Source organism: Desmodus rotundus, chromosome 1 (assembly GCF_022682495.2).
Source record: "Desmodus rotundus isolate HL8 chromosome 1, HLdesRot8A.1, whole genome shotgun sequence".
Classification (NCBI taxonomy): Eukaryota; Metazoa; Chordata; class Mammalia; order Chiroptera; family Phyllostomidae; genus Desmodus; species Desmodus rotundus.
Genome location: NC_071387.1, coordinates 200,226,501 through 200,251,527, shown reverse-complemented (window position 1 = coordinate 200,251,527; position 25,027 = coordinate 200,226,501). Strand labels below are relative to the sequence as shown.

General features: G+C 39.3%; 1 protein-coding gene across 12 annotated transcripts in view; it reads right to left on the bottom strand.

The window, feature by feature from the left end:
* SPEF2 (sperm flagellar 2) overlaps positions 1–15,876 on the bottom strand; it is a 146,832-nt gene extending 130,956 nt beyond the window's left edge. For 10 of the 12 annotated variants that reach the window (XR_008425601.1, XR_008425602.1, XR_008425604.1 and 7 more), the window contains exons 1-3: positions 15,734–15,876; positions 6,684–6,786; positions 851–1,103 (exon numbers count right to left, since the gene is read on the bottom strand). Coding sequence is in view for 7 of the 12 variants with exons in the window: in XM_053914258.2 (XP_053770233.1) it covers positions 851–1,103; positions 6,684–6,786; positions 15,734–15,791 (414 nt within the window). In the remaining 5 variants the exon portion in view is untranslated. The other 2 variants (XR_008425605.1, XR_008425603.1) reach the window with 2 other exon arrangements.
* Positions 15,877–25,027: the final 9,151 nt, after the last annotated feature.

Genomic DNA, 25,027 nt, shown 5'->3' with positions numbered 1-25,027 from the left:
ATCAATTTATCAAAACATGTTTAATGAGTGTTTGCAGTGTTCAAAGCATGGCCCTGGACATATGCCTTGCATGTGAGGAACTGAAACCTTGTGAGACCACTAGCCACATGGATATTGGAGGCTAACAGTGATATCAGTGCAGGAGGTGAACACCAGAGAGCGAGAATGACCTGTGCCCAGGGAGGTCATGGGCAGAGCCCACGTGTCCTGGGAAGGTTGCACAGAAGTAGATGGAGGAAAGTTGGGGGGACGAGGAGAGACGAGAAGGATGAGCTTGGCCGAGAGAGAAGAGAGTGGGAACATACAAGTCCCATTCAAGGGCCGGCTTCCAAACAACACCGAAGAAAGGCTTCACGCTGAGGACTGAGAAGCAGTAAAGTTAGCAAGGCAGGCTGAGAACACTGAGCGAAAGCTGCTGAACAGCCGTGTAAATTGGGAGACAGGATGTATGTCAAATAGAAGGCTTCTAAGCAGAAGAAGAACCTAGTGAGAGTGGAATTCAGGGAAGATTCATGTAGGGCCAAGGCTGAAGCTCAGGAGACATGTTAGTGGGTTATAAGGAGATCTGAGCAGATAGGATAGGGGTCTAATTGGAAAGAGAGGAGCAAGCCCTAGAAATTAGGACCAAACAGAATTTGATAAGCTATTAGAAATGTGGAGAGCATGCAGGCAGACATCAAAAATAGATAAATGCCTTGAAAATGACGATGTGAAATAAAACCCACGTATGGCCAATAACACACATAAGGGACACGTGTACCCCATGGGGCTTCTCTGAGAACACGGCATCACCGCCACTCTCTCCACCAAGCTTTACACGGCAACACGCCGATGTTCCCTATGTACTTACATCCCGAAGAGCCTCACTTTTCACGTTCTGCAGCCTCGTGTTGGGCAGGGGTTGCATGGTGTGCATTTCCCCCCTAATCAGGCCACTCTTCTTCTTCTTCTGAAGAGCGGTGTACAACTCATACACCAGTTTCGTGGCGGCCCCGGGCTTCTCCGTAATAATGTTGTTGGCCACCTTCGGGCCGAACTGCACGCCCAGAAGGTGAAGTGTTGGCTCCAAGCGAGAAAAATTGTTAAGTCTGGCACTCGAAACCCTAGGCATTGAAATATTTTACATCTTTAGACACTGGCTTTGAGTTAAAACCAAAAATGCATCAGATACTCATGATCCAATAGTCTGAATTATCCCATGACACCATGTTTTTAATAAAATATGTCGTTCCTCTCTAAAGCCACGCAATCGTATCAACACATGAAGCTTTTCTATTGTCCCGAGTTTTATGCATTTATTTCTCTTGAATGAATAAATTAAAACTCATTAATTTTATACACTTTCCTACTAAAGTAGGATACACATCCTACTAAAATAGATGCTAGAATTTCTACAAGAACTCAATACAAAACCAGATAGTGAGGCTGCTTCGTCTAAATGGAAAAATTTAACTGTGGTTTTGAAAAACACTTTATTCAGAAGTCGCAACTGCACATTGAATGTGCATTTCACTCAGTGACACTATTACTGGTGTCCGAAAACAGCCCGGAGCACCGCGCTGACGCCCCAACAGAGGGCCTCTCGGGCACTGCCTGAGTATTTGATTAAGTAGCATCACTATTCAATCACGTTGGTTGTGCAGTCTTCACTTAGCAGTTTCTATGATGACTTTAAGAATCAGTAAAAGCTTTCTAATTATAAGTTATATCTATTTTTGAATTACCTATTGTCAAATTAGGCTCACGTTTCAGAAGAAATTCATGATTTCATTCATTAACTTACTCTCTCAACTAACAAATGTTTATCGAATACCCATTACATACAAAGGATTATAAAATTTATCACGAAAATAATATGTAAATAATTATAAGTAAATTTACGAATGTATTACATTTTCACAAAGATTGACAACAGGCAGTGCCTGCCCTGGATGAGCGAACAGATAGTGCTAAATTGAGGTACGTGTTGTAACAGAAGTCTCAAACGATCCAGGGCTGCTGACGCGCCTCTGGATCCAGGGTTAGAAATAGAGCGAAAGATGTTGGAAGCATTTTCAGCTCTTGTGTCTCTATGTGATCCACCTGGATATAAATACCAATTTTAAACACTGGCCTATTTTGTCTTTACTTTAACTCCCAAACACTCAGTAACATTCCTTAACACAAAAAATATATACTAACTATATTTGAATATAAGTTAATGCCCTAACTTTCTCCCCGAAATGATACCTCAGAACAGAGGGAGTTGCCATGCATTTGACAGAATGTCTAATACAATAGGGTTGCTCACTCAGTGACTTCATTTTGGACTATAAAGTTATTTGGGAGAGGATACGGTGACCTTCAACAATTTCAATGAAATTTTTAGAAGCATAATGCGATCACTTAACACTTAAACTTTAGATACTGTTGCTAGCATGCTGTTATCTCAGGAGATTGCTCTCAAGGAGTGGTTCTAAACATTTGCTAAAAAATCACCTACATCGCTGAAAATCTGATGAGACCTATGGAACTTTTTCCATAGGGAAGAAAACACATCCACACAAATTCTCAGAATGTGTATACCATTTTTGGGTATGGTTGAATCTCCTAAAGTCTAGCCAAAAGTGCCCATTAAATGCAAGTTAAAAATGTACCTCTAAAAAGAGGTGCAGCTGGGAAAATATGAATACAGAGCCAGTATCATGGGAAGGCCAATGTCAACAAAAATAGTGACACATACCTTGAATTCCTTTTCCAGTTATGCAACTTATAGTTATATTTCCTCCATTTACCATTACTCCTTTAACAGAAATATTAGGATAGCATACTACATCGACCAAACTTTGAATATAATATTTTAAATTAATAAAAGAAAAACAGATCTTAGAGAAGATGAGAAGATATAATGAATGCCACTAGGAAAGCTTAACAATAAGAATGAACATTTTTCTCAGGTCTTCTCAGGTGCACGTTTGCAATGCAATCCCCCCCCAACAACCTTACAGGTTGAGGGGACAGACATTCACCTAAAATGATTGGGGCAAAGCAGACCCAATCATTTAAAGAGTATTTAAAGAGTACAGCTGGGAACGAGGACGGTCAGATCAATGATGTGTGGTTATACTCCTTGGACAGGTACCTTCTGCCCCTTTTCATCTTCCTTCACAGTAAAGCTGTCATGCCCTTCTGCCCCTAGGAGTCCACTCCCTGGACTTGGGAAGATGTGGCCTGAGAGCCACTCGTCAGAGCTCTGACCTGGGTCATAACCGTAGGCAGCAGAGGTTGAGAACAACATAAGTCAGGAGGGAGAATCCAGAAACAAACACTGCTCATTTCCAAATTTCATCAAAGCACAGCCCTGCACCCCGTGAAAGTGACGGATCACATGGCCCACAGAACACACTGGAAGCCTGCCGATAGCATAGCTCAGTCACACGTGAGGTTTTAAAGTACCTCTTTTAGGGACTGGCTGAAGTATTCAGGTCTAACAGTACTTTTCTCTGGAGGTTTTTAATACATATTCCAAACTTCCAACCAATCGAATCTTGGGGATAATTACTGGTGTGTGAGTTGCTGGTAGTCTACTCTTGTTATAGCACGTGCTCCGTCAGTGTGACATGGTCACCAACAGTTGTTTGTGATCACAGAGGAGCCATGGGGACATCCCTGCCCTGGAGACATAGCACATGACGTCAGTGGCGACTCTGAGGAATAAGAAATGTACTCTGGGAAAAGTCTTCTCCCTCCCTACTTGCAGCTCTAATTTGCCAAGGGATTACCTGTCTCCTCTCCTCCTTGCTCCCTGGTGAGGGAATATGCTTTCCAAAGCAAGTAGAAGCTGCCCTCCCAAAGATATCTGTGCTTCTTTACTTAACTTTTCATTCTTTTAACTAATTTGCTCATTTTCCACCCTTTCAGGTGAACTAAACATATTCTAAAAGAGAATTCTTTCAGAGTTAGATGAGTTATTCTTAGGATTCAGTAATTTCCAAGGCAAATAACTAAGTTATTAGCAATATACACTTAGTTTATTGTTTATATTTTAGACTAAAGAAACTAAACGTATTAGACAAAATCTCCAAATCATGAGCTCTGGCACTAGACAGCTGCCTAAAAAAATTGGTTTTAACAAAGAAGAGTTCTTTCCTCACCAAATACACTATTACAAAGGCCATGTCCATGGACACAATGGTCTTTGCCTTGTTTAGAAGACTGCTTGAAAGTAGGCTGTTTCAAAAACTAACGATGGATCGTATTTGGTTGTCAGGGTAAGCAGGTGCCTCTCCCCACCTTCAGGATTGTGATGAGTCCCGGTGGGACAGACGTTAGTCCTCTGCAGTGGGAAAGGCAGGGCTGTCACACACATGACAAGGGCTGTCACACCTGTGAAAGGCTGGGCAAGGATGTGAAAGCTACCCTGTGCTTGGTTTGCCAAGCTCTACCCCGGGCACCAGCCTGCTTCATCCACCCCCGTTCCTTGCACAAACACCTTTTGTTCACTAACACCTGTGTCTTCACAGCTGTGCCCATCCAGATAGAGTCCCTTCTTCCACTTCGCACAAAGGCCCCTACAACCCTGCTAACAAGAGCCAGTTCAGCCCACCTGAAACCCTGCGTGTGCGATATGGTCAGTATGGTGCTTTAAGTTTTCTACAGCCAAACAGGTAACCTTTCTGCATCATTCATTCATCCAACAGAGAAATGTCGGTGTGTGTCTGCTATGGGCTGGAGACAATACTGGGCGTATGAAGAATAAACACACTTAGCAACTTTCAGCAACTCTGCAGTCCAGTTGAGGAGAAAACATTTTTATATTCACTCATGAGCCATTATTTGGGCACCTTCACGGGGCTGGCACTCGGCAAAGAACTGACATATAAGTAAACGATTAACTTAATGTGAGAAGGAAAGAGTCGTCCAAAGTGTTATTAGAACGAACAAAAAAAGGCACTAAATCTTCTAGGGAAGTCAAAGAAGGGTTTAGAGAAAGGGTGAATTTTCAATTAGCCTTGAGAATGAATAAAGTTTCTTGTGTTCGAAGTGAAGGGAGAATATTACTATACACAGGTCCAGGGCATAACAAAAACACGTGGTGTGTTTGTGGACCAGAGCAGCTTAGGTTAGGGCTCCAGGTTGGTGGGAAACGTGGCTGAAAAGGTGGGAGAGGGTCGCACAGGGAAGCACCTTACAAGACACGCCTGGGGAAAGAGAATCGGGAATGTCTAAGGTTCTTGAAGCTGATGGGAATACCACACCTAATGACAGGGCTATACAGTTTTTATCTTCCTACTGAGAAATTTATGCAGGGTCTCTATGTGTAGGATTTTCCAGGCTATGTAGTCATTCATGAACGCAAAAACATTTCCTGAGAGCCAAACATGTCTGTGATATCATCATCACTGAGAAGAAATAAGCTATCAAGCCATGAAAACATGTGAAGGAAGCTTAAATACATATTACTCCTTGAAAAAGCCAATCTCAAAAGGCCTCATACTGTATAATTGCAAGTATATGACATTTTAGAAAAGGCCAAAATATGGAAACAGTAAGGAGATCAGTGACTGCCGAGTGCTGAGGGGAGGGAGGGATGAGTAGGCAGAGCCCAGAGGATTTGGGGTGGTGACAGTACTCTGTATGACACTACAACGGTGGATTCATGTCATTTCACGTTTGTCCAAACCCACTGGGACTGCTAAAATAAAAAAGGTGAGAAACAATTGTTCATGAGGACGTGGAGGAATTCCAAACTTCATACATTGCTAGTGTGAATGTAAATGGAGCAGGCACTTGGCAAAACAGTTTGGCTGTTTCTCAAAATATAAACTTAAACTGTATAGCTCAGCAATTCCACTCCAAGTATAAACCCAAGAGAAATGAAAACATTTCCGTGTAAAAACACAATATTTTATAGCTGCATTATTCATAATAGCCAAAAACTGAAAATAACTCATATCCATCAACTGATGAATTAATTCATAAACAAAATGTGGTGTATCCAATCATAATTATGCAGCAGATAAATAGAAATGAAGCAGTACTTATACCTGCGACAACACAGAAGAACCTTGAAAACACCCTAAGTGGAAGAAGCCAGTCACGAAATGCCACATCTTGTTTGAGCCCATCACTGCAAAGTGTACAGGGGCAGGAAGTAGGTGTGTGGGTACCAGAAGCTGGGAGTTTAGATAGTGGTAATGGCTGTGCATATGTAAATGTACTTAAAAGCACCCAATTGCATGCTTTAAATGGTGAATTATGGTATGTGATTATATCTCAATGTAGTTGCTAAAACCAAAAAATATCGTGGATTTGTTTTACTATTAATTATGTTCTATTTTATATATTTAACACACACACACACACACAACACCAAGTAGCCAGGATACTATAGCTCTTTCACTTCTTCTCTTCAAGAAACTAGAACCATTTAACTACAGAAGAACTAATCTAATCTAAGATTGAAGAAATTAGAAGATATTCAAATGGGTCTCTTTTAAAGATGAGGTCTTGCTGCAACCTGGGACAATGACACCCATGAGCATGAGGGAGTGACGATTTCCAAACCAAAGGTGTTCTTGGCTGGTCTAGGCTTTAAAAGGCATGTTGAGATTGGGGATTTTTAAAAGTTAATATTGGAGGCTAAAACTGTTGAAATGTCAAAGAAATTGACCTTTTTTAAAGTAAGAAACAATCTCACTAACCTGCTTTCTGAAAATTCTGAAAAGTCATCCTGAAGTTCAAATTTGTGTAGAACTTCTCCAATTAGATAGCCGTTGGAAAATGCCTTTGCAAATGACTTGGGATCTGAATGTTAAACAGAGATTTAAAAGTAAATATGCGGTACATGGAGCCTATAGATTTTCATTATGTCCTCATAGAGCAAAACTCCATAATCTAATCTGAACTCAAAAGTTCCATAAAAATGCTTCTAGAAATATCTTTGAATAACTAAATAAAACGATTGAAGTGGAACAGCAGACGTCTTCTCAAAAGTCGTGCATAAATATACATCAGTACTCGATGATGTGTGAAATTAAAAAAAAAAGACAACTTCTGATCAGATTAAAACACAACCAATAAAATGTATAACCTCATATTTAAAAGCAAACCTTCATTAAATTTTATAAAATTACACTGTGATGCCTTAGTTATTAATACAACTTGTGGATGATGCTGGCAGAGTATTCTGGCCAAGTTAGGTGCACTCTAACTTTTTTAAACAATAATTAAGACTTAATTTTAACCTTTTTACAATGGAAACTTTATGAAAATCATCAGCACCTTCTAAAATAAAGCCTAGCAAAACTAGTTAAGCTTTTCCTTGGTGTTTGGGGGATTACTCTGGTCCAGTGGTTGTCCCGTGCAGTGATGGAGAAGGCACAGAGGGGAACAGGCTTTGGAGCCGGAGATATCTGTGTTGAAATCTTGACTTTGCCCCTTAGTAGCTGTGTATTTCCTGAGTTTCTTATCTCTTGAACAAGCAGAGCACATCTATGCCTATTTTGAAGAGCTATTTTAAAGATTAAAGTTCATGTAGGAGAATCGCTCAGTACAGAGCCTACCACATAGCAGGCACCTGATGATAAGTGCAGACCAAAAGAAAATGAAGTGTTAAACAGAATTTGCTTTTTTAAACAATGTCTTTAGTTTGGGGTCACCTGTATTTTTTTTTATGAAGTGAAGGATATAGGGTTACATGGTATTCAAAGATGATATTTAAGCCATCATCTCTCGGATGATTTCGAAGTCCTGCAGAACTCTTCAACAGGTCTCTGTAAGGGTCTTTTAGGCAACAGCAGTCAAAGTATTGCACTATCTATCACTGCACTGTCACAGGCTCTTTCGTCCCAGATTGCCCTCTGTCATCTATTTGACTGATAATAAGGCGGCTGGCTGTAGGTGAAGAGATGCTGATTTGTAGACCTGATGCTTGGTGTGTGTTAGCAGCGGGGTGGAGGAGTTTTTCCATAAAGGCCACTGCAGGGAGACCTTACTCAGAACACGACACATTATCATAGGAATCAGACTCTTGCATATCTGATACCAGCCCACAATGTTGCCCAAAGTTTTCCTAATTTTTGTTCTCAAAATATTTTATGCTCTTAATAACACCCTAATACTTAGGTGAATCAGTATATAATGAAGCAGTTTAAAAATGGTGTTAAGTATTCCCACTGATCTCATTTGCTCGGGATGAGCCCCTGAGCTGTCGAGCATTTAGAATCTATTGACCGTATCTTCCTACATCTACAGTAGTAGCTGTCTTTGGAGCAAATGGAATCCAAATGGCTCCTTCTGCCTCCAAAGGGTGAGGTGTGCCACCTCCTCCTCCTGAGTCATTGATGCTTTCTCCTGTCCTCAGAGACCCGCCATTGCTGGCCACCAATGGTGTTTCCTGGTCTCACCTGCCACCACTGTCCCATTTGCCATCTGGGCTGCTCTGGATGTGCCTTGCTTCTCTTTTATCTGTTGCTTCTGTCTCTTTGCTTTTGCCCTTCTCTCTTCCCTAGTCCATCCCCATTCTTCTCTTAGTTTTCTGAAGAGCCACTGGACGAAGAGCCTTTGGCAGACTGTGGACTTCTATGAATAATCTAATGACTATAGCTTTGCACTCAGGAGCCATGTCATATTCAGATGGTCTCATTCCTCCGCCCCCTCCCTCAGGATTTTGCCCTAGGCCTGTTGTTCACGTGGACTGAATGCCTAAAGTCTAGCTCATGAATAACTGGGGAATAATTGCATCCAATTCCATCACTCTCAATGTGTCGGGCAAATAGTCAATAGCCTGTTTGCTACAAAAAGGTCACTAGAGAAATAAAACCATAATCCACTTCCTTTGAATTGGCATGTTGTATTAATAAGGCAATTCTGATATGGATAAAATAGGGGCATTTATGGATATAAAGGTCAAAGAAGAAGAATAAACACTTATTATATTTCATTGTCAAGGAGTTGACTACAAGTAACAAAGTTCAAAAACACCTGTCTGCAGTCTCGTGTGCACAGCACGCTTCCGATTTACCATGTGCTGCCCAGACTGAAAAGAGAACAAGGTGTGAAAAACTCAGCAACCAACAAAAGCGACAAAGGGAAAACATGTGCAAGGAATAAAGAGAAAAATGCATGCAATAAATTAGAGAAGAAAAAATATATACATATAAAAGTATGAGAACAGATAAGAAGCCAGAGAGAGGGGCTGGTGGTGAGAAATGGTAAGGAGAAAAGGAAAAGCAAAGGAAAGTTTATTTTTGCTTCTTTGGTTTATCATATTATTCTTCCCACTAAATGTTCCCGAATATGATGACTAATTTCATGACAGCCGCTCTCTGTAAGTTAATTTGCACTAACAATTGGAATTTCCTATGAGAAAGAAGAGGTGGGTTGACTCTAGGACAAGGAGCAACATGAGAAATAAACAAACCACGGGAGCCCAGGGATGAGCTCCATGCTGAGCTTTATCATGGTTTACACCCAGGATGAGGTTGGTGGGCCACAACTCAACGGTGCCTCCCATCTTCCAAGCCGCAGGACTGATCCCCATCTCTAAAGTTCCTCTTGCTGAAATCATTGATGTGGCCTTTGTGAAAGGTCTGTCTCAGGCAGGGACAGCGGGTGAAATGGTCCATGAGCTTCTTCACCCAAGCAGACCTCAGGCAGCTGGAGAAGGCACTTGAAGGAGGGAGGCCTTCTGTGTTGCAAAGTGGCAAAGAGGAGAGCATGGGCTCTGGGGAGAGACTCTCTGAGTTGGCTGGGCTCCTTGCTCATGTAGACGCCATTGAGCTTTGGACAGCTGTAATAACCTCAGCTGCTCATCTTTAAGAAAGGGGGAGTGATGGGCTCTACTTCATGAGAGTTGGTTTGAGATATTGTATGTAAAGGGCTTAGCGTTCCTGGCATATAGTAAATGCTCACCGATAATTATTATTATTGTTGTCTCATTTAAGATAACAGGTTCTATTAATTAGACAATTCATAAGCTCAATAAGAGATCTTCAATGACCACAGTACATTTTTCTATCCTTACCTGAGGATATCTTTTCATCGCTTTTTAGAGAGAGGAAGAGAGAGAGAAACATCGATGTGAGAGAGAGACAATGACTAGGTACCTCCCATATGCACCCTGGCCAGGGATCTAACCCACCTCTTAGGTACGTGCCTTTACCAAGAATCAAACCCCAAACCTCTCCGTGTATGGGATGATGCTCTGACCAGCTGAGCCACACCGGCCAGGGTATGCAAACATTCTTATTAAGAGGTAATTCAACATTAAGAGAGCAAATATTTGACATTGTTCTTAAATTCAAATACAGGCTCACATTTAGGGCCAGAAAAGCGGTAACACTCCCATCAGAAACACGGGCAATGAAACGCAGTTGATTTCTACAGCAAAACATCTCAGTGGGAGGAGGAAAGAATAAACATAGCACCACAGCATTCCTGGCCACATTTTGCCACCAGGTGAAGAAAGAGATATTTGGATTTTGGAATTATAGACAGAAGACTTCAGACCTGTACATTCTATGCCTTGTGGCCTTGACTCCTCCAATAGAAGAGCAAAGATCTAGCTTGCGATATCAACCAAATTTAAAAGACCAAGCAAACTGACTTTCATTTGAGAGAGAGAAGAGCAGCTGGTGAAGACTGGGAACCGGCCTGGCCCCAGCAGGCCTTGGTGTTCCCAGGACCGAGCCTGGCCCTCACAGCTTGATCTTGGCCTTCTCCTGCTGAGCATAATCCATTTCACAGCACACCAACACCAGACAAAGCCACTCTGAGATCCTGATGGATCAAGAAAAAAAAATCCTCTGTAATCATATTTGTACTCAGACAAAAACAATATTGTCCAAAACACTAAAAGACCAATGTCCACTAATCTGGCTGTTATGAATGGTTGCTGCTTTTTTTTACTGACCATGGTTCTACCACGCTTTATTCTCTCCACTTCCTGGAGAAGATTTATTAAGACACTCCATCATAGAGATGCCTATGCTTCTGAGAGTACCCAACCCTGAGCCAAGTACCACTTCTTTGAACCCTCCTCAAAAAACACCTAACACAAGACCAAATGCTATAAATCCTTTCTAACACCCTCTTACTGAGATGCCCCATGGGTCCCCATGAAATGTGTTCTCTTTTGTTGGCAACAAGTCAATAAACCTTGCATTGCTCAGTACAGGTTTACACTGTGGTCTTTGGGTAGAGGGCTTTGACTATTTCTTTTCCTCCAGTCCGAGAATCAGGTGAGCCATCTTCTCCTTTGTAGACTTCATCGTAGTTCTTGAGATTTAGTATTTGAAACAAAATCTCTAGCTTAGTATGACCTCCTTTAATGGTTTGAAATTTGGGTGACATTCTTTCCTTGAAACATCAAATCTTAAAATTTTGGCATTGATTTACACAACAGCCTTGTGTTATTAGATTTGCTGTGTCGATTTCTCATTAAAGGAAGCCAAGTTTTAATCAAGGGAAATGCTGCTGAGCTAACCAGAAAATATCAAAATATACTGTATTATACAAGAAGCAATGTATTTCCTAATGACCCTGAGGGATGAAGCATGAGAAAAATGTGTGCTTTAATGACACCAGATTAAACAAGGAGTGAATTAAAAGTCAGAAGGCTCTGAATCTACCACTAACTTGCCACCACCTAGCTGCACAACCCTACAGACATCTCTAAACATGTCTTATTTAATTACCCCATATGCCAAGGAAGAATTAAACAGTGTCTAAGATTCTTTTTGCTACTAAAGATTCTTTTTGATTCTAAAGTTCTATGACTCTATGATTGCTAATGTCATCATAGGCCAATAAAAGGTCACCACAATATATAATAAAGTGTATATAAATAAATACCCAATAGAATATTTTAATATCTCCTTACAAAAATAAAATTTGATACTTTTGAAAAAGTCTTAACATAAGACCTAATCAATAAAGTACAGCTTAACAATAACCCACAACTTTCAGACCAACTGCTAGGATTATATCCTAAGAATCCTGAAACACCAATTCAAAAGAACCTATACACTCCAATGTTCATAGCAGCATAATTTACAATAGCCAAGTGCTGGAAAAAACCTAAGTGCCCATCAGTAAATGAGTGGATCAAAAAACTATGGTACATTTACACAATGGAATTCTACACAGCAGAGAGAAAGAAGGAGCTCCTACCCTTTGTGTCAGCATGGATGGAACTGGAGAGCATTATGCTAAGTGAAATAAGCCAGGCGGTAAGGGACAAATACCATATGATCTCACCTTTAACAGGAACCTCCTCAACAATATGAACAAGCAAGCAAAATATAACCAAAGACTCTGAAATTGAGACCAGGCTGACAGTGACCAAAGGGGAGAGGGGAGGGGACTATAGGGGAAGAGGGTGAAGGGTTTGCAGGAACAATTATAAAGGACACATGGACAATAACAAGGGGGGGGTGGAAACAGGGGAGGGAGGTGGGGAGGGCTGGGGTAATGGGAAAGGGTGGGGGGAAAAGGCAGAAAACTGTACTTGAACAGCAATAAAAAAACATTGAAAATATTAAAAAACAAAACAAAACAAGAAACATCTTAATTAATAAAAAAAAAATAACAAACCTGAGTAGACATGGTTTCCACCAAGAGAACAGGTGGACTATTGATAACACATCAACCCCCATCCATGACTAATAAAGTTTCATTCTTTTTATAAAAAAATAAAAATAAAAATAAATAAAGTACAGTTAGTACACAAGGGGACCCAAATAAAGAATGCCCTTAAATTCTGGGACAAATAATTGAAAATGTCACTCTCTAAAACAAAAGTTACTGGGATTTAATATAAAAGAACAAGATTAGCCAGCTATGAAGACACACTTACACAAAAAAGAAATTAACAAGGAGCATAGCATATCTCTTAAAATTCAACTTTTCTATTTCATTGTTTTAAATACCATGTAAATTTTAATCATTGGATATATTAACTAACTTTATTCAGAGTAGAGATTTGTTGTAATGGAAGCATATACAAATATTGCAATTGCAGAAACCTTTGTAGAAGTAGTAACACTGGAAAATAACAGCGAACAGTATGGTTTCCTCATCCACTGATGGAAGAGGAGGAGGAGGAAGGAATCTGACTCTAATAGAATCTAGTCTAATCTAATCTAATCTAACCTGTCACAGCGTGTAGGTACATTATCTCTAGAGAAGATAAGACAAATCAAATATTAGCTTAATTTGAGAGTTCTCTTGATATCTAATTTCTAATTTCCAATGAGCAGTCTAATCTATAAATCTGGTCTTCCGTAAACCAGCACGTTAGGATGCTGCATGGTGTTCAATGGCCAGGACAGGTTATCCTGCTGTCCTCTCCTCCTGAGAAATTGGCACCCTGATTTATAAAAGCAGAAACATGTAACTTCAGATAGTAGGAAACAATTTCTAAGAGCTTGATGAAAGTAATAAAACAGCTTCTGAAATCACAAAGCTGAGGATCAAAGAACTCAGCGGGACCTTTTCAAGATGAACAAATCTGTAAGGTTCAGCCTGAAGCCTCCTCTCAGACTTTCATGTAATAAATAATTATTTACTAAATGCCTATTATGTGGCAAGCACTATGCCAAGCGTTATTCTAAAGTGAGAGACAGAAGAATAGTTGAAATAATGTATTTTTTTAGCATCTTGATGTAGTAGATGTTAAGAACTGGTAGGTAATTTTCATTTGCAACCTCATTTAACATTTTCCCAAATAGATAGCAATTCTTATTCTTACTTTTCAGGGTATAAAATTGGGACCTAGAGGTTATTATTTCTACTTTAGATACTGCAAAAATGTCAACATAGCCACACCCAGAATCCTAAAGAACACAGGCTATCTTGTGCATCCATCTTTACAAAGGATATGATTAGTACAATACATGGAATTCAATGGCTTCTACTCAATTATTGAGAATGTTCGGTTATTTATGGAGAATATTTTTTATGGTGAATTCATAAGAGTTTTGTAAAAACAGAGGCAAATAGTGGAGCATTCTTAAAAATTTTTACAGCAAATACTTTAGTAACACTACATTACTTAGTTTTCATTATAAAAATAATGGCTTGATTTCAGGTGTAATTCTGTGTTGGGCAACTCTTCGTATTCTAAGAGATTTTGTTCACATTATTTTCCAGGGGAAATGGAGTGGTTAAATTTAACTCAATGAAAATTCTTAGCTTTGGTAACATAGATGTTAATCTTCATATGTTGAGACTGACCAAGCTTCTAGTGACTCCAGAGACTCCCCCCATTAAGTGGAGGGAGACTTCTCAGCTGAGGACCATTGGAATTCATATTCTTTACTGCTGATATCCGGGGTAGTCCAGGCAACACAAAATTCAATAACACGTTTTATCCAAATTGACTTCTGCCTTTCAGAATAATTCAGAAATCAATTCGGTTTAGCTGCCTCTCCCAAACAACTGAACACTATCCAGCCTCATCAAGGAAGCAAATGCACTCACGTAGCATTCTTATACTGTTCTCTTTGTCCCAGCAAGTAACTTACAGACAGAACCACTTCTAAACAAACACTAACAAGTCCACTTTTGGCACTTAACCATCTAGGAATTTTGTTATGCTCTGTGAAGTTACAACTGCCTCAGTGGTTGACTTTTTGTATTTTTGTGACTTCAAATTGAACAATAATTCCCATAAAGGGAGCTCACATGATTGCATTTGGAAGAGCTGAATTTTTAAACTTAGATCCCCTAAGTATTAACTCGAACATACAATAAAGTGACCAAGAACGCAAGTCAGAGATCTAGCTTCAAAGTCTAGCTGTGTGGCCCTGAACAAACCACTCAGCTCTCTCAGCCTCTTCCACTCATCTGTACACCCGGGGGATGCTTCTCAGGGTTGCTTGTTTGTCTGTTTTAGGCTTAGCACAGGGTCCGGTGTGAGTGCCTAAGCATTCAGTAAGAGGTTGCAAGTTGGTATTATGCAAGGGTGCTTCTGGGAATACAGACTGAAATGATTTAGACTAAAATCCTCTTGCCTTGAGCAAAAACCATGCCAGCTGGGAAACCAACCAACCAACCAACAAAAACCTTCTGTTGTTGAAACAAACAGAAAGAAGGTGAGGCGGAGTGTGGTGCTGAGTTGGAATTACTTGGCTATCACAGAAGTTGTCAGCATATAAAACTGCCTTTCTGTGAGATTTGGAGACTTCCAGTGGCAACTTGATAGGCTAAAATTAGGCTAGAATAAAGTTAGCTTTGGGCAAGAGTAAATAGAGTAAAAAGAGTAAACCGGTCAGAAATAACCGCTTGTAAATTTGGGGCTAAAACTGCTAAATACGTAGATGGTAACATATTCTGCATTAACTCATTTCCTCAGGAGAGGGCAGGTAAGTATGGAAAGGGCGGCTGGAGTCTATTTTGTACTGGAGGAAACGCACTCAGAGCAGGTCTTGTAACTGGTCCAGGAGCACAAACATCTAGGAGTGGGGAACCTGGCTTTAAGGCTTCCTATTTCAGTGGTTTCCCCGCACAGCGAACTGATAGAAACTGCGGGGCTGGGCCCACCGGGGCGGCAGAGTGGGGATGGGAGAAGCCCCGCGGTGGCTGCGGTGAGGGAAGAGGGGGCACTAGACAGGCCCAGGGCGCTATCAGGGCCCCGAGGGCGCGCCACCTGCGCAGCTCGCGACAGCCCAGCCACCTTCCAACATCACGCCCTCCTCGGGCTCCGCGCACCGCTCGCCTCTGGTCCGCTCTTGGGGGCTGTGTCACTCACTCACGGTCTGGGACACCTTCAACTCCTGGTTGAGCCACTGGCACAAGATCTCCGACATGATTCGGCGTGGGCCTCCTACAGCAAGCGGAAAAACCAAGCCCACTGGCTCGCGTCCTCCTGTTGCCAAAGGCAACCGGTTGCTAAGGAAGCGTATCCAGGCTGGAGCTCAGTGAAAAGCTAGGTGAAGAAGGGCGACAGAACTTAGGGGCGGAGGACAGAAAATCGTGGCCTGCCCCCTTCTGGCGGGTAGGACTGCTACGTGCGCAGGCGCAAGAAGCTCCAAAGAGCGGGGGGTGTGTGTGTGTGTGTGTGATTGTGTGTGTGTGTGTGTGTGTGTGTGTGTTGGGGGGTTGGTTAGAGGATCGTGAAGTTAGGGAGGAGTGGGCGTGCGAGCGGAGGTGATGAGGCAGGAAAAGCTACGGACTGGGCGAGGGGTTCTTGGACAAGCAGAAAAAGAAAGAGCCTTGATGGAAGGGGATTTTTTTTTTTTCATTTTGTTTGTCTTTTGAAGAAACCTAGTGAAGATCTTGCTCTAAGGGCAGCAATTTGGTCATTGATTTAAAAATTGTCGGTATTAATTGCTATATTGTATGGGCAACCCTGGCAAAGACAGAATGTGTCTAATTCTTTTTTTAGTGCCAGGCAGTATCGAGCCTGGCACCCAGGATTGAATGACTTTTTGTTGGTGGTGGCAGAGCCAACCACCAGGATAATTAGTCTCTCTATATTGTTTGGAGAGATGAATATTTAATGAGCTCTTGTTCTGGTCAGATATTCTTTCAGGTAATTATTTAAAGTTGTATTTTGACAAAAACTTTTGCTATGACCAAACCTGAGTCAGTCTTCTCCGAGTCCTCTTCTCCCAGGGGCCTCACCATGAGCTCTGTCCTTAGCCCCGGAATTCAGTTTAGCAAGGCAGTCCCCCATCCTCCTATCTGATAAAATCCCTCATCCCCACCCTTGCCTTGTGATCCCCCTGGCCTGCCTCCTGCGAGAATCCTGTCAAGACAGTGTAGCCGAATCCCTCTTAACACCGATGCAATTACCTCTTTGTAACTTTCCATCCACTGACGCCAACCTTGGCTATAAGTCCCTACTTTTCCTTAATGTTTTCAGAGCCCTCGACTTTCTCCCTTACTGAAAAACCCCAATTCAATACTTCCTTGAATAAAGTCTTCCTTACCATTTTTAACAGGTGTCAGAAAAATTTGTCACAATTACTAAAAGTTTAGATGGAGTAACAGAAAAAAAATATATGTACATATTATGTACACATCAATTTAGATGATAATAAATAGTGTATATATGTATATCACAAACATAAGGAATTTCCCCAAAGGATCTGGATACACCAAATTATGAATCTTTTTAACCATAGGAACAATAACAGTAGTGTTCTACTAGAACAAAAGTCTCTTAAGATTAATGTGAAACTGATCTGTGTTTCCTGATTGGATGGTAGTTTAGTAGCATTTAACTATTGGCTGACATTAACTTGAATCTCCCATCCCATGAGTTCCTCACACCCAGCAGAGTAGGCATGCCTGCTGTGGGACGTCTGAAGATTTATTGCCAACAGAATTGGAGCCTTATATACTTGACATGTCTCCTCTTAGAGTTATCCAAACTTGGAAGATTATAAGAATCTAAAAAGCCTCACAGCTCGGGGAATATATCTAATAAAGATTTATTATAGAAAGCACGTCACCCGTGGAAATGTTTCTAAGGGTTGGATAGGTGCCTAGAAATGGCCTGCAAGACACCCCTGCTTCTTGTCTTTCTGGTGGTGTACTCAAACTGATGACTAGTACCACATTCAGTAAGAAGTTCGAAGTTTTAATTTCAGTCTGTAGAAGCTGCGGAATGGAACCGAAGTTTTCTAGACTCCTGAGCAAATTACTTTTGGGGAAGGATGTAGATGATAGTGCATCAAACTCCTCAGTTGCCCCAGAAGAGAAAGAATGCCTGAGCTCATAGACCACCTGCAGATACAGGTCGTTATCGCCACGTCAGAGTAAAACATCTCTGTGCCTGTCTGTAGGAACCGTCTGGCTGTTGCTTGTTGTTTGTTTCTATAGGAACCATCTGGCTGTTGTTGGTTGGTTGTTTCAAAGGGTTATTTGTGGAGTTTGTCTTTGGAAGCCAGTTTCAAACAACATAATCTGCCAATGTAGTATTTTGGAAGATAAGTTTATATACAGGATTTAGATAAACGAAAATAAAAACACTTTACAAAATTAAAGGCAAAGTCCTTCATTTCATACAAAGAGGATGATTTTTTTTGACCCCTAAAGCATGTAACCTGAAAATGATCTGACGTTAAACTCTTAACAAAAATTTTGAGCTATGAATTTTACTATGTGCTTTTTCTTGAAATTGCTGATTTCATTACTAGTCCAAGTTTAACATGAAATCTGTTGCTCTCCCATTGAAACCCCAGCTCTGGGCAAAGTTTCCAGCACTACCCATGCTGGTGTTTTGCATTAATATGATACACTCGTGCGGCTTGCTTGTTACCCTGTGTGGTGTCAGCCAGGAGAGGAGAGGATCAAAAATTGAACGGTTTCCCATCTGTGCCTGAGAAAGCGTCCCTGTTGTTTTTCCAGTTAAAACTTTCAGAATATTTGGCTCCTGCGTCCCATTGTAACTACCACAGCAATTTTACAACTAAATTAAAACATTTATTTTTAAAGTATTACCTGTCATTTGATTATAAATCTTTATTTCCCCTCTGTAAATAGTGAGGAGTATATTAAAAAGAGTTATCTTGAGACCACAAGTACTTCTGAAGATCATTCTGTGTACTGAAATGAGTTACAGCTCATTCTTTTAAAAATAATTGTATCATTTTATCGTAATTAGAATTTTACACCATCAGTTAGTGTAAGCTTTGAAACTAGACACGCCTGAGTCTGGGTGTTTGCTTTTGATCTGACTAGCTCCTCTACTTTAGAGAAACTATGCAATGCCTCTGAGCCTCTGTGTCCTTTTCCACAGAATGAGAACATCGATATTTATTTGACAGAGTTTGAGGAGTAAATGAGAAACTGCACATATTAATACCTGGCTCACAATGGATGCTTAACAATTTTTTTTCCTTTTCTCCTAAAGCTATAGAATTTTTTCATTGTATTACTGGATAGCTTAGTAGCTTAGATTTCCTTGTAATCTTACAAGTTTTTGAGGCAATTATTTCATATCACTGCTTTGATTTTATTTATGACTAATTCAGTGTTTATGCATACATAAATCATATACATAGACAAATTTTTAAAAATCTTCTTTGGTCCTCCCTGTATGTCCTACATGTATTTCATCATGTCCTCTCTCATCACCTCAATCGTTTTCCCATTTCCCCCCTCAGCGTGTTTTCCAATGGCCTTGCTCACTCTGTATTCATTAATTCAACAAATGTTTCCCTTAGTGTCACAGTAACCACCCGAGCGAGCGTGATCTTCCCCTCCAGTCACCCTGTGCAATCAGGCTAGTTCATAGCCTTAGAACCCTTCTGTGTTCCTCAGCTCAGACACCTTCACGTACCTCACTAGAGCAGTGTTTACCAACAAGGGCTTGACCTCTTCAGAGAGTATGTAATTCCTTTAGTGGGTCATGCCAGGATTTTTTATAAAGGAAACTGTAGAATAGAAGAGTGAGATAGAAATTATCAGAGGGCATTTATTTAAGGTAGAAAGAGTAGATGAATGGGTTTTGTGGGTTGGGTTTTTTTTTTTTGGAAACATTTTTGGAGCCAGTGTCCCAGTAGATAAAAACACCACTAAATCCTTCACCATCTAGCCTCAGCCCAACCTGAGCCGTATGCCGCAAATTCCCTTCGCACTACTTGCTTACATTTCTTTTCTAGGTTCCAACTTTCTCACCTCTACATCCCTCCTCTGCAAAAAAAAAAAAAAAAAAAAAAGGCAACGTCCTATTTCAGCCAGTCCTGCATGTCCTCCAGGGTCTAGCTCATCGGCTACCTCTTTCACAAAACCTCTCTAATCCCTCCCCCTTTTCAATCCCTTCACCCTTCTGAATTCTAAGAATAAGTTCTTTCCTTTTAACTTTTATCCCAGGCACCTAACTCTGACCGGCTATCCACAGCTTGGCTAACAACTCAGTTTCACAGTCTTCTAACATGCTTCTCAACACTTTTTCAATAAGTGTGGACCTCAGCTCTCGGAAGAGGAGACAACTTCAGCCCCCTATTTATGGCAAATAACAATAACGCTGTGGAAGTTTCAAAATTCTTGAAGTCTTTTATACTAAAGCAGATATGATCCTTTCTGTTGTATGTCTTATTTTCAAGTCCACCTGATTTGTCTTATATATGGATTTTGTCTTTCTCAGGCAAGCATTTAAGTTTTCGAATTTGAAACAAAATCAAGTGAAAAAACAAAACAAAACACTTGGTGCCATTTGAGAAAAAAATGAGTCATATGTTCTATAAGAAAGAGAAACCAAAGTTCATTTATCAGAATTCTTGCTCTAATTTCTTATTTTCCCATAGTGAAGTTTTCAGAGAAGCCAAACCACACTTTAGTATCATGAACTTTGAGCCCTAAATTCATGTCTTCCTTGTTCCTTCCCCAGCAAATAATTAACATTACCAGTAAACCCTCTCAGTTTTGCTGACTGTAGCCAAGTTATCCTTACAGAAAACCCTCTCAGTTTTGCTGACTGTAGCCAAGTTAGCCTTACAGCACTATTGTACTTGTGCAGATAGGCCCTCAATTTTATCTCTCTCACAAACTATGTTTTACAGCAAACTGGATCTTTATGTAGCCAAATATTGCAACTAACTCCACTGTGGTTAACTCTCTAAAAGATATTTATATATGTTTTCCAAAGAATCAGGGTTTTGTTGAATTGACTAACTCCTAAAAGCCATTATCCTCTATACTCCCACCTTTGATGGGAATCTCTAGGCTTCCATGTTTCATGTGTAGACGACAATCTATCCTGCATTTCTGAGCACTTCTAGGAGACGGAACTTCCTTAGTTGTTCTACTGCTCTGCCTTACACAATGATAGTGGTTTCTCATTCCCTATGAAAAGTATACGCCAAACTTTCCAGATACTCCGTGATCTGGTTCTATCCCACTCAGTGAAGCTCTAATTTCACACATTGCGTCATGAGTAACAATATATCATGCTAATTCCTGACTCTATTCTTTATGACCGGTTATACCAAAATCTACTCTTTAATTCAAGTCAAGTCTTTAATTTTCTAAAGTTATCATTAATTACCTTAATTGACAGCTTTTTCATCTCAGCTCCAGCGGGATAAGGTGTGCCATTAGAATCTTGGGTATCTGAACACATGGATTCTTTTCATGTTTACATACCCAGAATCTAGAACAAATTTTCACATACCCCAATCTAAAATTGTCAAAATGGAATTTTCAAACAAAGACAATAGACAGCTGCACAAAGTGTTATAAGTATTTTAAGGATGTAAATGAAAATATGGATGTAATAGGTGAACAGATCTGAAAACCCAGCAGTACAATGGAAGCTATTTTAAACAATAACAACAACAACAAATGGAAACAGATGGAAGGTCTACTCTTTTGAGTGAAGACTCAAAACTCTTTTTGAGTGAAGGAGATGTAAAATTCATTGGATAGACTTAGCAGTAGATTAGAGACTGTTAAGGTAACTTGAAGTAAGACACTAGAAACTATCCAAACTTAAAGAGTACAAAGTCTGAAAAAGATAGACAGAGCCCCAGTGACCTGTAGAACAACATCATGTGCAATTGAAGGTCCAAAAGAAGATGAAAGAAATGTTGGGGCAGAAAAAATTCTTTGAATACACAATACACAAAAATTTTCTGAATTTGATAAAAATATACACTTAGGCAGTTTTCAACCAAACCAAAACTAGGGAAAACAAAGAGAAACTACACGTGAGCTCATTGGCAAATTGTCATGTTGTCAGATTGCATAAAGATAGTGATTAAGAGAATACCTTGAAGTACAGAGGGAAAAACATGGGTAACAATCGGAGAGGAGAGCAATGAGAACATGACAACTGACGGCACAAGAGACAGTGCAAACCAGAGGACAGTAGAATATCTGTCGAGTAATGAAGAAAAATTAAACTGTAATTCCATACTTAGGAAAAATAGTCCCTCACTAATAAGGGCAAAACAAAGGCATTTTTGGGTAACAAAGGCTAAGGAGGTTTGATGCCAGCAGACCTGTTAAGCAGAGAATGTTAAAATAAACTCTTCAGGCTTAAGGAAAATGACACCAGATAGTAATTCATATCTACATAAAGGAAGGAGGAACACTGGACATGAAAAACATATGGGTTAATATGAAAGATGTTTTTCTTGACTCCTGTTTTAAAGAAAACTGATGCATGTATATAATAACAATGTATCTTAGTGTTTATAACATATGTAGAAACAAAATATATCCCAACAATAGCACAGTGAAGATTAGGGGAATCAGTATAATTGTATTTTTCGAAAGTTCTTAAAATAACCTAATGTGCTATATAATGTTAATTTAAGGCATATACTAAATTCTAGTTACATATTTAATCCCTAAAGCATCCCACTAAATTTTTTTAATGATATTGCTTAAGTTCTGGTAGAGGAAATTATGGAAAGCTAACACTGAAGCCAATGGAATGCAAGAAAGGAAGGAAAAGAGAGCAAGAAAAAAGAGGACATGTAAAATATGCAGTAATATGATAGACTTAAGCTCAACTGCATCAATAATTATATGTGTCTGAATTAACCAAACCCTTCATTTGAAATGCATAAATTATCAAATTGGAGTTTTCAGAAAACAAAACCCAACTATATATTGCTTAAAAGAAATACATTTTTAAATATAAAATACACAGATATGTAAAGTAAAATGATGGAAATGCACCCATTATATAAACAAGAAAGATAAAGTAGCAATTGATTTATGACAAAGAAGATTTCAAGATAAGAGTATTCCTAAAGTTAAATAGAAACACTAAGAATATATATATAATAATATTATTTTTACGCACCTGAATAACTAGCAAAAATGACTGAACTAAAATATTAAAAGTATATAAAATTGTAGTTGGAGATTTTAACACTTCATTCTCAATAATTGATAAAGTAGATAAAATGCTCATTAAAGTTATAGAAAACTTGAAAAACACCATGTCAATCAAATTAACACAATCAATATTTATAAAACCACATTATTAAAAATATACATTCTCTACCTACTTGGGAAGGAAGCAGCCACTGCAGGCTGATTGTTTACACGGTAATTCAATTAGAGCTAAAGATACTGTAGAAGATTAAGTTGAGTCATTGATGACTTCCAAAATCTTATGAAGAAAGTTATTTTTATTTTCTTCCTACCATGAACTGAATTTTTATTAAGATGCCTCATGCTATATTCAGTTAAGCTCTCATTAATTTTTCAAACTTCATCTGTTCACATTTTAAATTTTTTAGTGGTTCCCTTTCAAATGTTATTAAAAATTAACATTTCATAATCTATTCATTGGATTACAAAATATTTACTGAATTATGTGACATTTTTATTTCAAGAAAAATCATAATACTGATTTTATAAGGAATATGACATTAGAAGTAAAGAAAATATAGATCTTGGGAACATTTCAGCTACATATCTACTCCATGAAATAATATCTCCTATAGTCACATTCCCTCCTGATTATTTAATTGTTAGGGTTGTCTTTGAATCACCAGAGCAATCATAAACTACATTTAGACTATAAAGTCTAGAACTACATTTCTGTGGAATGCTCTATGAAGCCAGAATGATTAATTCCCTATAACTCAGCGAGAATGAAGGGTGTATGTATGCTTCCACTGGGTAGCAATTTCTAGACTCCTGAATTTGAAAGTCCATGCAAGGCTGCACATTTTTTTTTCTTTTTCCTTTTTTTCAAGTAAGAACATAGAAACAAACACTATATCTTCTCCAGTCATCATTTCACATAAGAAATAACACCTCACACCAAAAGAAGTAGGAAGCACAAAATCTGAAAATGGAGAAAAATCCTCTAAACTGAAAACTGTGTTTTATGAAAAGTGCCCAGTGTGTTGTAACAGACTTGTGAATGTCTGCACAGATGAGACCTACTCTTGCCAAACTCTGTCGCAGCACCTGAAACCTTGAAACCTCGGCAACACCACTTTAGTCTCCACGGTGTTTGCAACCCTTCCTTCTACAGTGGAATGTTGGAGAGCTGGAAGGGGTGTGTGTGTGTGTGTGTGTGTGTGTGTGTGTGAGAGAGAGAGAGAGAGAGAGAGAGAGAGAGAAGTATCTGTGGGTGCCTTTTTCAGTCTACACCAATTTCTTCTTTTAGGGTATCATCTATGTTTCTATGCCCTCTGAAAGAATAAATATATAGTTAGATTTTGAAGGAAATATTTTTAAGGCCTGCACGGAAATTACAAACTTGAATAGTACTTGATCCTCTTTATAGAACCTATAGAATCCATACTCACATATTTCACTCGATGATTCCGAAATAGAAGAGAGAATTGCCCTTCATGAATCAGATCCCCTAGAAAAAAAGGGTTCCCTTCAGATTATGTGACTTCTGGAACATTGCTGAATTCTTGAGTACTAATCGGGATGCTTTTAAATCATACTTTCTTGAATTATATCAGGAAGCCAGCTCCAAAGTAAGGTCTTTGTTTGCTTTGGGTACTAGCAATTTCCATTTTCATATCCCTACATTTATGACCTGAGAGTGTGGCTAAGTCATCGAATCTAAAAGTTTGAGAACACAGACTGGATCGAGCTGTACCAAAAAGACATCCAAACATTTAAATGAAGCATGAAGTTACCATTAGTTTCCTTCCTTAGTCATCATGTACTGCAGCTCACCAAGTTAATAACAGGTCATCAAAAGTTTCATGTACTTTAAACCACTCAGATGTGACAAAGGCAACTTGTGATGAGATTATAATGAAAATGTGTTGGTTGAGAAACTTGATTTTTTTATGCCTAATTAGTTTTTGGAAAGTGGAACTCAATGTTCAAGCACTATTAATTCAATATACCTACCAGATGGAACTCTTTTTATGCTAAATTCCTGCTAGTCTCACCAAATAATTCCTATTAAAGATATTTAGTGCACCTCCAGAAAGAGGGCAAGATTTTCACTGCGACCGGAAAATTAATGATGATAATGTATGCTAAGTTAGTGACAATGCGATGGCCAATAATTATATTAAATTTTATTACTCTGAAAGTACCTTTATTTTATTAATCAAGGCGGAATTTTTATTTTGACAAAGGTTCATGAGGACAAGTC